General features: G+C 47.7%; 1 protein-coding gene across 1 annotated transcript in view; it reads right to left on the bottom strand.

Moving 5' to 3' along the window:
* LOC135214363 (glycylpeptide N-tetradecanoyltransferase-like) overlaps nucleotides 1-15,937 on the bottom strand; it is a 46,022-nt gene extending 30,085 nt beyond the window's left edge. The window contains 2 exon segments of the mRNA XM_064248592.1: nucleotides 5,587-5,692; nucleotides 15,852-15,937. Of these exon segments, the coding sequence (XP_064104662.1) occupies nucleotides 5,587-5,692; nucleotides 15,852-15,913 (168 nt within the window). The 5' untranslated portion in view covers nucleotides 15,914-15,937.
* Between the last annotated feature and the right edge of the window lie 447 nt (nucleotides 15,938-16,384).

Here is a 16,384-nt window from a genome sequence, read left to right as displayed (position 1 = left end):
GGTACTTCATCCTCTGCTTGGGCTCGAGATCGGACTTCTCGAAGTTCACAACGATCCCCAGATCGCGACAGAACTCGAGCAGCCGATCCCTGTCCTGTAGCAATCAACTGCGAGCGGGAGCTCGCCAGGACTAACCAATCGTCGAGATACCTCATCAGACGTATCCCCGTGCGAATGGGCCCAAGCAGACACCAGAGTGAACACTCGCTTGAACACCTGTGGGGCGGTTGAGAGACCGAAGCACAGCCCTGCCCCCCCCCCCCTGAACTGGTACACCGTCCCGTCGAGGGATGAAGCGGAGGTACTTTCTGGAGGACTGATGAATGGGTATTTGGAAATACGCATCCGTTCAAGTCCACTGAAAGCATGAAATCGTTCTCCCTGATGGAGTCGAGCACTGAGCGTGCCGTCTCCATCGTGAACCGGGTCTGGCGAACAAACCGGTTCAGGGGAGAGAGATCTATCACCGGGCGCCAGCCTCCCGTAGACTTTTCCACCAGGAAGAGTCGACTGTAAAAGCCCGGTGACTGATCCGTGACGATCTCTACAGCTCTCTTGCTCAGCATGGTCTTGATCTCCTGTCTGAGTGCTACGTCCTTCGGTGACCCGGGGACGTACGACTGCTGTTGGACCGGGTTGGAGGTGAGGGGTGGCCGAGATTCGAAGGGTAATAGATATCCCTCCCGAAGGACATCTACAATCCAGGTCTCGGCGCCGTAGCGCTGCCAAGTTGCCCAATGGCTGGCCAGGCACCCCACCCCCCCACTTCCGGCAGCAGGTGAGGGGGTGGGAACGCCGTCCCTAGCGTTTCCCCCCTTTCTTCGACTTCTTCCCAGAGCCTCCACGGGATGAGGAGGGCTGGGAGGAGGGCTGGTTACGGCCCCCCTTGCCAGAAGTTGAAGAAGACAGAGTCATTCCTCGGGGCTTCGACGCAGCAACCGTCTTAGCAGCCGAGGAAGCGCTAGCCGAGCATCTTAGACTTGGCCGCAGCAGGTCCGAGGCTGCCCGAAGCCTTCGAGACTGCCTGGTGAACCAGACGTCACTGTTCTTCAGTACGCCGTCTGTCCACCGCAGCGTCCACCATCTCTCCTGGGAAGAGAGACGTGGAACTCCGTAGAGGTCCGTTTCGAAGCCCCAACGCCGCCTCACGCCCGGCCGCCCTGGAAAACCCGAGTAAGGACAGCGTCCTTCGTCGGAGAACCAGGTTGGCCCACAGGTTCACCGTCTGGTGGGCAAGGAAGGAGATGGCTCTTCCCCCAGACTGGCAAAGTCTCCTGAAGGACCGAGTCCTCTTCGGGAGAAATTCCCCCGGAGTTGGCTGCGACCTTAGATACTGTGAGGGACCACAGATCTAGCCAGGAGACGGCCTGGAAAGCTGCCATGGCGGTAGATTCCAGGCCGAGTGCCTCTTGCTGCGAGAACCACAGGTTCTCGGACAGGAGCTGTTGCAGAGACACACCCGGAGTCAGCCTAGCTAACTCCGGGTTCACCTGTTTGGGCGGCATCGGGTCTTCAGATGGCACGTAAAACCGCCGCGCGTCGTAGCAGAGGAGGTGGAAGCAGCTTGCTCGACCTGCCAGACTTGAGCGAACCGTCTTGTCCGGAGACAAGCGATTCAACCTGGTCTAGCACTGAGTCCGCAAGCTCGGAACGCGGCAAAACCCACCGTCGGTCTGGGTTCCCTCTTCGGGACCCCAAGAACGACTCGAGCCGGGACGTGGGCTCGGATGGTGGGAGCGGCGATCCTTCCCCGAGGTCGTTGTGCTGACGAATCAGCGCAATAACCTCGGCAAAGTTCCTCTGGATCTCGGGTGTGATAGCATCCTGGTGGAGTCGGACCGTCCAGTCCCTCGAACAGGAGTACCTCCCGAGACCCTCCTCCCTCAAGGAGAGGAGCAGCGACAGCCCCCTCTGGGTCTCCTCCAACCACCTGTGCGTACGACCTGGCTGGTCCGAGAACCGAGCCTGGTACGTACGACGACGTGGCGGGATCCTGCGGGGCGCACCCCTCACGATCACTCCTCAATACCTCGCCCCTCCCGGGGGTGTAACCCGAGGAGGTTGAAGGTATGGGAGAGGCAGACCTGACGCTCTCTCCTCGTCACTGGCAGAACCAGCTGGCTTGGAGGGACTGCAGGCGATCGCCACACGCGGTGGCGATCGAGCTGCAGACCTAGTCGAGCCGTCTCGCTGTGGAGAACGGCTGGACCGAGAACAGCGGCCCCCGGTCTCGTGTGTCAAGAGGAGGCTGGTGCTCGGTCGGCCGTACCCGATCGCTCTCTGTGAGAGCGACGGTCAGGCGACCGGCGAGCTCCACTGTCACGGTGAGACCGGTGCATATCCTCACGGTGCGTCAGTTCGCTGGTACCAGCCGTGGCTGGTCCGCGGCGAACGGGGGGGACCTCTTCCCAGCCTCAGCCCGTGGGCCGGCGTGGACCGTCACGTCCGCCCGGGTAGCCAGCCGCTCGCCGTGAGAGCGAGAGCTGGTCTGGTGAGAGTCGCGTGAGCGGCTGTCACCAGTCTTCCGCTCCGTGCCGTGAACCTGACGCTGAGCGGACTCAGAGGTCTGGTTCCTGGCTGCACGGTCGCTGGTAGGCGACCGTACACTCGGTACCACCTCTCGCGAACGAGCGGCCGAGACGGATCCTGCTGCGTGGGCCGAACCACTAACAGCAGGTGAGGAAGTGCCGGTGTTAGCCGGCACCCCTATGGCCCCCGTAGTCTTCTTCCTTGCGGGAGAAGAGACGGGTCCTGCTCCCGAAGGAGCAGGGCGACCAGCGGAAGAACCCCCCGTCTCACCAGAGCGAGACGGGCCCTTAGAAGCTTACCCGAAGGAGACTTCTTATGGGGGGGGGGAGGCGACCTTCTTCTTCTTAGGCTGGGGGAGCCTTAGAAGAAGAAGGGGGAAGAGGCGGCAGACGACGACGACGACGAAGAAGACGATGAAGACGACGACGACACCTTCCTCCTCTTCTTCTTCTTCTTCGTCAACTCCTCAGGACCGACGTCAGATCTGTCATCCAGGACGGAGCCGGGGCTGCTGTTGCCGAAGCAACAGGGCCCGGACGTACCTGTCCGAACAGACCAGCATCGGGAGCAGCGGCGCCAGGAACAGGGACAACATCAGCAGGTGCGAGCATCACAGGAACGGCAGTCGAGACGGCAGGAGCAGGAACAGGAACAGCAGCGGTGGTTACGGCAGGTACGGCAGGCTGTGTGGACGGTACAGATGGTCTAACCAGCGGCACAGACATCCTCGGCACCGGTGGGAGGTCCAGGGGCGAGCTCTTCGGGCACATGAAGTCCGGTGTGGCAACACGGCAAACCCAGGTGGCGGCATCACACTCCCCCGAGTTACGGCGACTGGCCCCTGCACCGATGTTGTGGGTGTCACAGAGACCGCGTGCTGGGTGTACACAGGTGAGGAGGTGACGCGTAGCCAGGTGTTGTCAGGGTCGTGGTGGTGGTTGTGACCGTAGCGTGCGTAACCGCCACGGAGCCAGCGAGATGATAGAGCAGCCCTGGACACTCGGCACGCCCTGCAGTCCCCAACGACGCCCACACCTGTCCGAGGTCATCCTTCACGGCAACCGCACCTGAGGAGGCAAAAGTCGGGTGATTAGGAGGATCCTCCACCCGCTCGCGCGAAGACGAGCGGATAGAGGACCCAGAGTACAACTCTACGTCGGGGTATCTAGCGCCTCCTCCACACTCGACACATCGGGAGAGGAGAAGGACCTAGACACCCGCCCCCGAAGGGAAGGCGCGAGACGTGGAAGTTGAGGCGGGCGGCAGGAAAGAAGACGAAGTGTCCGTCACCAAAAGAGTCGCGGGAGAGCTTTCCGACGACTCCTTTGCAGGCCTTCGCTTCTTCCTGCCCTCATACAATGTCCACTGCGCCTCCGACCAGTTCATACAAACATCACAGGGCTCGGCCCGGGTGCATTCGCGCCCCCGGCACCGAGCACACAAAACATGAGGGTCTATCTCGGGGAAAGATCTGAATTTCCCACATTTGCGCCCTTCGGTACCCGGGCAAAGTCTCCTTGGGGTAGCGAGGCGCGGAGATTCCATCATTAATGAATTCAGCGTAATTAATATGAAAAGAGAGAATACTGTACTTACAATTCTTTCATACACAATTACAAACAAACAAGAAAGCAAACGACGAGCAGCGGGCAGAGAGCGAAACACACACGTCCATCCACTGTGAGGCCGAAAGCAAAAGTGGTTTGTTTACCTCCCAGTCGCGCGCGCGCGCCTGTCGGACAAGCAGTTAACTACCGAACCCTTGTTCGAAAGCTTACGACCTATCCAGCTGCCGCTAGTATCTTCCTATTGTAAAAGGACCGAAGTTTGTATGCCGTGTCGGAACAAAATACGTTTACCGCGATCTACTCGGTAGCACCTTCAACGGGATATTACGTTCAAGACTTTAACAGTGCTTGTCAAGCCGTCAGTCCCGTAATAATATGTTTACTCGTATAGAAAGTGTAGGAACATCATTTGGTAACACTCTCAGCACACGTAAGCTGTAAATGGCAACTTATTTCCAGCCTGGCAACTCTTTTCTGGTGGTCGTTTATGACAGAAAGCTGCCTGGCCCTGGTTTTCTTTCAGTACACTTCGGGTGTTTATCGAGACAAATTGACTTCAGCGTCTTTCACAATGAATGTCCCAAAGAGGGGGCGTATTTCTTTAGTTGGGATCAATCAAATACTAGATGAGGAGTCTGATATTGATGACTTATTTGATGATGAGAGCTCTAGTTCTGAATCCTCCAGTGGTGAGCATATTGAGGGTACAAACTTTTCTTCCGATAGTGAGAGTGAAGATGACTTTTCATTGCTGAGTGACTGGACTCCGAGAGGGAGAGAGAGATCCCTTTAATTCTGTTGCTGATCCCGGCGTGAAATTTACAGTTGAGGATAAAGAGAACCCATTAGAATATTTTGAGAAATACTTTGATGATGAAATAATTGATAACTCGTGAAAGAAACAAACAGATTTGCAACTCAGTTTCTAGAGTACATAGATGGTTTGACACTGTGAAGTAGGATTGTGTGTAGCCCCTTACTTTAGAAATTGGCATACGAAAGAATAATAGTGCATGTATGTATAACATTTTTCATTCAGTATTATGTAGTCTTTTGAAATAAAATAATAGTAGTATTGTTTTTTTACTGCAACATTTAATAAATTCCTACACTCACCTACAGTATGAATTATAAGCATAAAAATCAATACCAACTTTGAAAAACTATCATCAGTGTATGATCGCTAATTACAAAAAAAGCGTGACGGTACATTAGCAGCGAGCTCATCGGAGGGGACGCTTAACAGGTTAAAGCCCAGTGACTCCAACTCCAATAATTGTCTATGCCACTGTTGACTTGAATAAGACAAAAAAAACTGCCATATGTAAACTGGTATTCAAGCTGAAGACCTTGAATATAACAGATTATATCCGCAACTGCTGAAATTTCTGCCACCACCAGTTTTCTTCCGGAAAGTTTACCATCAGTGCCCTAAGCAAAAGTAAAATATGAGGATCTACACTTACAACCACAACACACACACACTTACCTTCACAAGGCCACTAGTACTTGGTTCACTCTCTCCATTGACCACTGGGTCACTACTGCTGCCTTCCTTCTCTTCTTTGGCTTTGTTCATCTTCTTCTTGTTTTTACTGAAAAGAAATGATTCTTATCATACTGAATGACCACCACAATTTTCTGAAAAGAAACTATTTTAACCAATTAGGCCTTGATGACTCTGAAATGATGAAAGAACATCTTAAACAACATTCAAAGGCCTTTATCATTTGTCACATATATTTTTTAAGCAATGATTGTAGAGCAAATAACCAAAATAAAACTAAAACAACTGAAAGGACTTAACAGAAGGGCACTGCCTTGTTAATGCGTAAGTGCTTAGTTTACAGAAATAACAAAATGAACTCACATTTGCAAGTGACATTTAAATACGGAGCTTTTCCATGTGCAATTTAAAAAGTTAAATGTTTACATACTACATACAAAGGTAATCTTCTGTTACTCTAAACACCAGGGACTGCATTAAGAAGTTGAAGATTTGTCTCCATTTTGTCCGTTAATTTCTATAATCTTCTCTCTACCTATTACCCATTCCTCATCTGACTTGCTTTTGGATAACCTTTTCTTTAAATTTTTCCTCTTTCCTCTGGTCTTTCCCATGGAAAGAATGTTAAAAAAATCACAGCCTTGGCAGAATTAGTATGGAGAAATGATTTTGCTATTTTCTGGTAACTCCTTTTCATGTACATATAAATATTCTTGAATAAATAATTATGACCTATCCTCTAAAAAAAAGTATGTTTCTAATCATAATCCTTGTCTATGATATCCCTCCAGTCAAACTGTTATATCTCAATGTAAACCTTTGCTTAAAGGTGGTTTTCAAACTTATCTCCCTAAGAATCTGTAACCAAAACTTACTGTACACTATTTTGAAAGAATAAAACGAATTGAAATATAAAATTTCGGCCAAAGGGGCCAAGTATATTGGGACCTAAGAGGCCATTCTACACTGAAAATAAAGTTGAAACAATTGTTAGGACAGGGTGGAAAGTAGGATGGAAGAATGAGAATACGACAGGATGTATAGCAAATAGAACCAAAGGGATCGCAGCTAGGGCCGAAGGGACATTGCAAAGAACCTTAAGTAATGCCTACAGTGCACCATGAGAGATGCACTAATAATGCTACCCTCCTGCAGGGGAGAGAACAAAAGAGAGTTGTCTCATGAAGAATATCATAACTTTTACTTACCATCAGCCTTAAGTCACACTATCAGTAGTCATCAAGGAATACCATTAGAGATTTTGTAATCAATGGATGACCATTCCACAGAGTTGTATTTTAAAGGCGAACTGTGAAGGCCACAGATGCCATACTCACACATGGATACTGCAAGACAAAGTGTGTAAGTGTATTTCCCACTTTGATGATGATGACCCTGCCTCTCAAAGAGTGACAAATTAAAATCCCAAATTTGTTTAGTGCTGTAAATTATTGTTCCTAGGCATACAAACATGAAATTTTCATTATTAAAATGAAGTTTTATTGTATACTTACCGAACAATTATAGAGCCGTGATTTCCACGAGTTCCACGAGCGGCAGGATACTAAATTCAAATTTAGCGCGTCGGCGTCGCCAACACTGGTGGTGATGACGTCATCTCCCTCCACTCGCGGGAGAACCAGGTACAACTGCCCAGGTGAATCCAATTCTTTCTGGCCCGTCCGTCCACCTAAGGGGAGGAGGGTGGGTATAATCATAATTGTTCGGTAAGTATACAATAAAACTTCATTTTAATAATGAAAATTTCATTTTATTGTAGTGTCTTACCGAACAATTATAGAGCTGATTACACATTTATGGGAAGGTGGGATTCAGTGGACCACTAGTATTTTTAAATGGTTACATTTATTGCAATACCAGTAAACACTCAAGGTGTCTGTTGTACCTTACCTTGTAAGAGAGCTACAGCAGACTGTTACTGCCTCTGGTCGGTGCTCTTCTTACTATTGTAGAGGAATTGGAATTTGCCCAAAGTTAGCCTCTACAGGAGTGGAATCCTTCCGTAGTTTCAAGCGAGTCAAGGCTGACTGACGGAGGATAGTAACAACAAAGATTGCCTTGCCCTGGGGCTAAGACCAGAAATTCAATCATACAAAACATTGTCACCAACACCAGATTTAAAAACATATATACCCAACCATTGTAAAATCTGACCTAACAGACTGGTGAGTATCCCAGGTACTCAGTACCCCCAGCTTCCCTTGAACTCGACAACCTATTCAAGGTGAAAAGTTAGCATAGAGGTGACGACCCTGTGCCGTTTCTCCCAACACCATGCCAGAAACCGCCACCGGACCTAACGTTTTACAATTCTCGAAAACCGTTTCTATCTCTTTGAGATAATGACTCGCAAAAACCGAATTCGATCTCCAGAACGTCCTCTGAAGAATCGAAGCTAAAGATAAATTCTTTCTGAATGCTAAAGAAGTTGCCACTGCTCTAACCTCGTGAGCTTTAACTCTCAGAACGGAAAGATTGTCGTTCTCGGACTGCGAGTGAGCTTCCCTGATAAGCTCTCTAATAAGAACGATATAGCATTCTTAGAAAGAGGACGAGAGGGATTTTGAACCGAGGTCCAGAGCTTAGAAGATTGTCCTCTGATACCCTTAGTGGCAAACAGATACTGCTTAATAGCCCTGACTGGACATAAGAGCCTTTCTTCCTCCTCATGTCCAACCAAATCAGATAAGTTCCTTACCACAAAACTCCTCGCCAAGGATTAGAAGGATTCTCATTTTTGGCTAGAAAGGTCAAAGATACCGAAAATACAGCATTGCCTTGAGAGAAACCGACTCTTTTGTCTATAGCGTGCAATTCGCTGACACGCTTAAGCAGAAGCTAGTGCAATAAGAAAGAGTGCCTTCTTAGTCAAGTTCCTGAGTGAAGCCAACTTCAAAGGGGCTCAAACGGTGGCCCCATGAGGAAACTTAAGCACCACATCTAAGTTCCAAGCCACTGTATCTTGCGGGAGCTTAGTGGTTTCGAAAGACCTAATGAGGTCCGACAGATCTGAATTGGAGGAAATATCCAAACCTCGATGTCGAAAAACCGAAGAGAGCATGGCTCTATATCCTCTGATCGTCGAAGGAGCCAGTTTCTTAGAGTTCCTAAGAAATAGAAGAAAATCTGCTATTTCTGTTAAAGAGGTCGCAGAAGTAGAGACTTTAGCACTTCTACACCACTCTCTGAAGATTCTCCACTTCCCTTGATAGAGTTTGTTAGAAGACTCTCTCCTACAACGAGCGATAGCTTCTGCAGCTCTTCTTGAAAATCCTTTCGCTCTGACAAGATTCCGGACAGTCTGAACCCTGTCAGAGCTAGAGCGGACAAGTTTTGGTGGAACCTCTTGAAGTGAGGTTGTTTGAGAAGCCACTTCTCTGGAGGAAGAAGTCTGGGGAAGTCTACTAACAACTGGAGAAGGTCCGGGAACCACTCTTCCTGGGCCAAAAGGGAGCGATTAACGTTAGCGTTACATTGCTGTGCGACATGAACTTGTTCAGCACCTCTCTTATTAGACCGAACGGAGGGAATGCATAAGCTTCCAGACCCGACCAATCCAACAGCATTGCGTCCACCGACCAAGCTAGAGGATCTGGGACTGGAGAACAAAAGAGAGGAAGACGGTTGTTCCTCGATGTCGCGAACAGGTCTATTGACGGTCGTCCCCCAAAGGCGCCAAAGTTTCTGACAAATCTTGTTGTCCAAAGTCCACTCCAGAGGTAACACTTGCTGTTGACGACTTAACTCGTCCGCCAGGACGTTCATCTTTCCCGGAACAAATCTCGGGACTAGCTGAACCTTCGCTTCGTTTGACCACAGGAGGAGATCCTTGGCTACTTCGTACAGAGAGAAAGACTGAGTCCCCCCCTGTTTCCGCACGTACGAGAGAGCCGTGGAGTTGTCGGAATGCACTGCCACTACTCGGCCTTCTACTAAGCTCCGAAACTGTCTGAGCCCTAAGAAAATTGCTAACAGTTCCTTTACATTTATGTGGAACTTCTTCTCCTTCTCCGACCAAGCTCCTGAAGTCCGTTGATTTCCCAGTAGGGCTCCCCAACCTGTGTCCGATGCGTCGGAAAAGAACTGTAGGTTCGGGAGGATGGGTCGTAGATCTAACCCTTCTTCCAACCTTGCTCGAGAGAGCCACCACCTTAGGTCCTCTTTTATTTGATCTGTGACAGGAAAGGTAATCGAGTCTGGTTGTGTCTTCCTGCACCAAGAGGCTCTCAGGAAAAACTGCAGAGGTCTCATGTGCAGTCTTCCCAACGTCACAAATTTCTCCACTGACGTCAATTTGCCCAGGAGCCTCATCCACTGATTGGCAGAACTTACCTTTTTGTCCAAGAACTCTGAACTGTCTCCAGACAGCCTTGAACCCTCTTCGGGGACAGAAAAGCCCGAAAAACTTGAGCATTCAGAATCATCCCCAAATAAAGGATGCTCTGAGATGGAACCAACTGGGACTTCTGTTTGTTGACCAGAATTCCTAACTTTCTGGCAAGATCCAGAGTGTTCCAAGGTCCTTCATGCACCGACTCTCTGATTCCGACCGGAGAAGCCAATCGTCCAGATAGAGGGAGATTCTTACTCCATAATATGTGTAGCCAGCTTCCTATCGGGGATAGAACCCTGGTGAAAACTTGAGAGCGGTCGCTAGTCCGAAGCAAAGCGCCCGAAACTGAAACACCTTGCCGCCTTCGAACATGAACCTCAGGTACTTCCGAGATTCGCGATGTATCGGAATGTGAAAATAAGCGTCTTGCATGTCCAGAGAGACCATCCAATCCCCCTGTCTGATGGACTCCAGAACCGACCGAGTGGTCTCCATATGAAATTTTGTTTTCTGGACATGCAAGTTCAGGGCGCTCACATCCAAAACCGGCCTCCAGCCCCCTGATGACTTGGGAACTACAAAAAGGCGATTGTAAAAGCCTGGAGGAAAATCCCCTTCTATCTGTTCTATCGCTTCTTTGAGAACAAGCGCTTCCACTTCTGCGGCTAGCGCCAGAAATTTGTCTGAGCCCGGAGAGTATGCCTGGAATGGAATTGGGCACAGGTGAGAGCGAGGGAGGTGAAACGAGAGGAATACGATAGCCGAACTTGAGTACTTGCACTACCCAGGCTTCTGCTCCTCTGTTTTCCCATTCCTCCCAAAACAGAGCCAGCCTGGCTCCCACTGGTGCATGAAGAACCGAGCTTTCATTTGGAAGGTTTGATAACCTTGGCCGAGGCCTTAGACTGAGGTCGCAAATTCGATTTCGGCCGAAAGAAGCGCTTGGGTTTTCTCCCTCGAAAAGGCGCTTGGGCCAGAGGAGAAACCGAAGGAACAGTCTCCACAGGAGCTTTAGGTCTCTTAGTAGACTGTGCCAGTAAATCCGAAGTAGATTTCTTATCTAGCGCAGACGAAATTGACAACACTACATCGTCTGGAAAGAGGTTATCTTTCACAAAAGGAGCAAACAAGAGAGAAGACTTCTGTTGGGACGTAACCCTTTTAGAAGCAAAGGAGCACAAAGTTGCCTTTTCTTAAGGGTACCAAAGGCGATGAGCGAAGCTAACTCATCACATCCATCCCTAATGGATTTGTCCGCACAGGACAGAACACCAATCCAATCCTCCGCTAACTCCTGGGAAAGAGAAGGACAGTCTTCGATCTTGGCCGCTAAAGCGCCAATAGTCCAATCAAGGAAGCTAAAGACTTCCAAAAGTTTAAATTGATTCTTTACAACGTGGTCCAACTCAGGCGCTGTAAAGAAAACTTTCGCTGCGGCGAAAGCAGATCTTCTAGAGGAGTCGATTAAACTGGAGAAGTCTCCCTGGGAGGAGGCAGAAACTCCCAGAGAAGGAGCTTCCCCAGTTACATAAAACCTATACCTCTTACGAAGCAACTTAGAGGGAGGGTAAGCAAAAAGAGCCTTCCCTAAGTCTCTTTTCATAGACATCCACTTCTCCGTCTCTTTCAACGAATGTCTAACCGCTTTAGATAGAACAAGTTTTGGGAGGAGAGGGTCTGAAGTTTTCCTCCTCATCAAAAAAGTCGAAGTTGGGGAGCGCGGAGCCGCTTTCTCAAAATAATCTGGATAAGATACCAGAAGAAATCTAAGGGAGGACGTGAATAACACGAGAGGTGATGTGAATCCTCCTCCTCTACTTCTTCTTCATTCTCCGATACCGCCGAAGAAGTAGACGGAACTACAACCGGATCTGAAGGTTTCGAACCACCCTTGGACTCATTCATCCAGTGGTTAACATCTCTAACTGCTTGCGCAAAGGCGCCAGAGACGAATCAAAACAGTTAACGTAGGCTTGGAAGAGCCTAAATGTTCAGCAGGAGGCGGAAAAACTACTTGCGCCTCGCTCGGAGCCGCCGAAATTCGAGGCGAAACAGGCGCATCAGGCGTAACAGACGAAAAAGCGCCTAAAGAAACACCCTTAGAACTGCTAGCTACAGCGCTAAAACCACAATCTCTACTAGTAGATGGAGCCGAAAAAGGCACAGATTGAGGCGACGAACGAGCCGCTAACGGCCGCGGCGCAACCCTACTCTCAGGCTCCTTATACCGCTTGACTGGAGGAGGCGAAGAATCGGCGCCTGAACGCCTCTTTAAGGGAGCGAAACGGGAAACGAATCTCGCCAAGAGCGCCGCGCGACCGGAGACGAATCGCTTGAATCATTCGAAAGGCGTCTGACCGCAACACCTTTCCAACGCTTAACCGAGCCCTGTTGAGGCGCAACAGGCTCAACAAGAGAGGCGCCTGTCTGTGGGCAAATCCCGATCGACTCCCTTGGACTTCCGGTATGTCTTCTCCCCGGTGCGGGGGAGCTGGACAGTGACCTTTGTCTAGGAGACGTGTCAGGACAGACAGACGCACCCTCAACTACACTCTTACCTGAGGTCGCTTTCTCCAAAAACGTCTTAACTGAATTACCAAGTTGCAAAACCGTATTCGCTAGTACCGAAAATTTCTGATCTAACCTCGATTCCAGACTGGCAATGGTGTCGGAAGAAACTACACGGGAAGCCGGAGAAGTGGGATTAGTAGGAGGAATAGGAGGTGTAGTTAAAGGAGACATAACAATTTGAGGAGAAACAGAAGGAACAGATGCATCGCAAGACGAAGCAGAGCTAAGTCTACTTTCCCTAAGCGCTGCTTTTCTAATTCTGTCTTTAGCTAATTTCTCCGACGTATGAACTAAAAAACTTCCATTGAGAATCAGTCCAATCACTACACTCGTTACATGTTCGATCTGCTGAACAAACCTGTCCCCTACACTTAACACATTTAGTGTGAGAATCATATTCTAACTTGGATAATCTAGTTTTACATCCTGAGATGCAAAAACCTAACTCCCGACGGACTAGAATCCGACATGGCAACGCCTAAATAAAAAGCAAATAACAACAACGCCAAAAAAGAGTACTTCACCAATTCCGAAGATCAATTCCACCAGAAAAAAAGCGAAGCAAAGTCATCCAACCGCACCGACCACCGATGTTCACCGGACGCCGGCAGGAAAAGAATTGGATTCACCTGGGCAGTTGTACCTGGTTCTCCCGCGAGTGGAGGGAGATGACGTCATCACCACCAGTGTTGGCGACGCCGACGCGCTAAATTTGAATTTAGTATCCTGCCGCTCGTGGAACTCGTGGAAATCACGGCTCTATAATTGTTCGGTAAGACACTACAATAAAACATTGTCTTTTATGCAGGAGTATTCCTCTGGGCTGGCTGGAATCAGTTGTTGTAACTTCCTCACAAGGTACTTAACTGCTATTAAGTGGTGAGGTGGGAGTGACCCCTCTCATATCTGCTATTATCAATAAGTTTTGCCTTTGACATAAGGAACTATGAAGGGTGGCTGAAATGGCATTATAATAAAAGGTTCTGGTTATATATATGTGAAAATACAAAATAATTGATATGAACTGACTGGCAAATTGAATCTCCACTTGGAAATACCATGCTCCTGGCCGAGATACTGAGCAGAGGAGCAGTAACTATGTAAACTCCTACACTATCTGGCAATGGGATGAAAAATTAATAAGGCCCTGAGCCAGTGACATGTTTCTCTACCCTCACTCTAGTAAAACTTCAGAGAACTGAGTGTTGCCATAAAGGTGGCAATGGTTAACAAGCCTTACACCTTATGAGCACCAAAGGCATGATGCTTTTCTGTCTGAGAGAAACTTGGAAACTACCCGTCTTTTGAGCATCCACCACAGGTTCTTAAGAAGACTCCAAATGTACAAATGAGGTAGGGGTAGTTTAACACTGCCATATGCTTACCCTCATTAACTGTGAACTGAACAGCTAGGGATGGGCCAACAATCCTGGCTTCCAGTACATAAGGCTACCAGAAACGTCAGCCAAAGCAAATCCCTAGGCACCCCAACCAGAGGAGTTAGCAGATCCCAACCAGCATGGGGCTAACAAGGAGCTACCAAGGTCCTTGAGACCTGGACTGACAAATGCTTGGTTAATCATTCTGCAAATCAGACTGACAGGAAGAAAAGGGGATGACATCCAGAATATAACTGGCTGACAGGTGGGAGAAAACATAGTGAAAAAATATTTTATTTGTAAAGTATTAACATAAAAATTAATTAATGCAATGGCACTGCAATGATAAGTTATAACAATGTAATTGCAAGGTGTTGGAACTTTTCTACAGATCATACTCCAGTCACAACCACCAACATCTTACTGAAAGAAAAAACAAGGCAGAAAAGTGGGAGTCCGGATATGTGCATAAACTACACCACTGGAGAAATTAAAGGTTTCAATAAGTAGTAAAGTGATAAATCTAGGTATTCTGTAAACTATGAGATCCTGAGCAAGCACTGTTGCTTGATAACAATAATCAACTTTGAACTGGATTCCATTTTGGTATGAGACTTTAATTCATTGCCAACAACAAATATCTGAAGTGGAAACATTAATTTTGTTTATGCTTTTTACCATGTTCTACATTTTTTCTAATAATTTATTTCATTTTATTTGTAAAATTATAATTACAGCTCACAATATCAAGTAACAAATTCTGTGTATATTTATTGAAAAATACACGTATATGAGATTTACCATGATGGGGAGATGCAGTAACTTTTTGTGAGGTACATATAATGTTTTTTCTAATATTTCTTTGCACTTTTCTTTGCAAAATTACAATTATAGCTGAAGTACTATGATAAAAGATAAGAACTAAAATGAACAGCAATCCCTGGGTATATTTATGAACAAATAAATGAAAAAATGTCATGGCATCGAGAGGGGCAATGCATTCCCCAACGCGTGTCATATTAACACTCATCAAATTAGCCTGTCAGTCGATCAAAACCATGCCCGTCCATGAAGGGTGAATGGTGCTCTAGGTTGGATTAAAATAGGAATGGGAGGTCCAACCCGACCAGGAAAGGACCCAGCATTCGAGGGTATATAAGGAAGTCTAGGCAAGACATTAAAAATATAAACCACAATACTAGCCTACTAGGCTATATACCTATTCCGAGTTCTCTTGTTGCTTATGCATTTCAGGGCCATTCCTGATAGGGCTACGACTCAGTTTTTGGTTTTTACCACCTGTTCTACTAATGTAAAGACTAAAGTTTTCACCTAAGAACTCTCCGAGAGTTGTTACAAATACAAGAGGCTATTATGCATGGGCTAATGGTCAGAAATACATCACGGTTATAAAGGTGTCTGAGTAAACTGGTTTTAAATTAAAAAGATAGTAAAGTATTAAGTGTATAAGCTAAGCCAGTATTACCATCGTGTATTATCAATGATTAAAATCGCATTCTATCCTAATAAATGAATGAAATATACAGAGGAGAAGTGGATATATTACTATTTAAATGTCAAAATCACACCCTAACCTACACCACAGTAAGCTGTAGTGCACAGGGCCAAGGATCCTCCTAGTATTCGTCAAGAGGCCGACGTAACGGGCATACGTGAAATCTTAAAAGTAAAATTACCATAGAATTATTCTTTGACAAGAAGGGACAGCAGCCATGGAAATAAACAGAGAATAATTAACAAAGGCTGACGGGAGAGCCCCAAGAAAACCCAAATGTGTCTTCGACGACAGGGAAGGAAGGTCCGAGGATTCGTCCCTAAAACCCGACCCCCAATGGCTGCCGGGACTTCCAGGGGCTCATAAAAGGCACGAACGCCCCCCACCCAACAACCTTTCATAAAAACAAGAGAGAGAAATGGCATACGGCTTGTGGTGTTTGTGTCGGTGTTCCCCGCAACTCCCTTCATTGCCGTCGGAGGCAGCCATGATGTTTACCGTAAATACCGAGAGTTATTTTCACCGCGAATGTTATGGTTCGCCGACGCCAGCAGCCAATCACAGCTCGGCTTGGCGAGGCCTTCCCGATAGCCGAGTTTTGATTGGTCGAGCGGCACGCCGGGGTCGACTAAAACGCATCCCAATTGACAAGCACTAAGCGCAGCAGCAGCAGCAGTGTCCCGTGTGACATTACTTTGCGAAAGGTTTTTTTTTTTTTTTTTTTTTTTTCACGGACTTTAATTCTCTAATACTTCGTTTCATACATGAAATCAAATAGACTAATCTATTACCTCGGTTCATTGCCTACGAAACTATTGGGCAACCTCATTTGATCCTTCGTGCAATATTGGTAAATCTGGGCACTACTGTCCCCCATGATAGTACCAAAAATGACAGTTGCATGACAGGAATTTTATCCCAACTTTAGTTTAAGTTATTATTCCGCTCACGCAACTGAAT

Source organism: Macrobrachium nipponense, chromosome 45 (genome assembly GCF_015104395.2).
Source record: "Macrobrachium nipponense isolate FS-2020 chromosome 45, ASM1510439v2, whole genome shotgun sequence".
Lineage (NCBI taxonomy): Eukaryota > Metazoa > Arthropoda > Malacostraca > Decapoda > Palaemonidae > Macrobrachium > Macrobrachium nipponense.
This window is presented reverse-complemented; position numbering and strand designations above follow the sequence as displayed.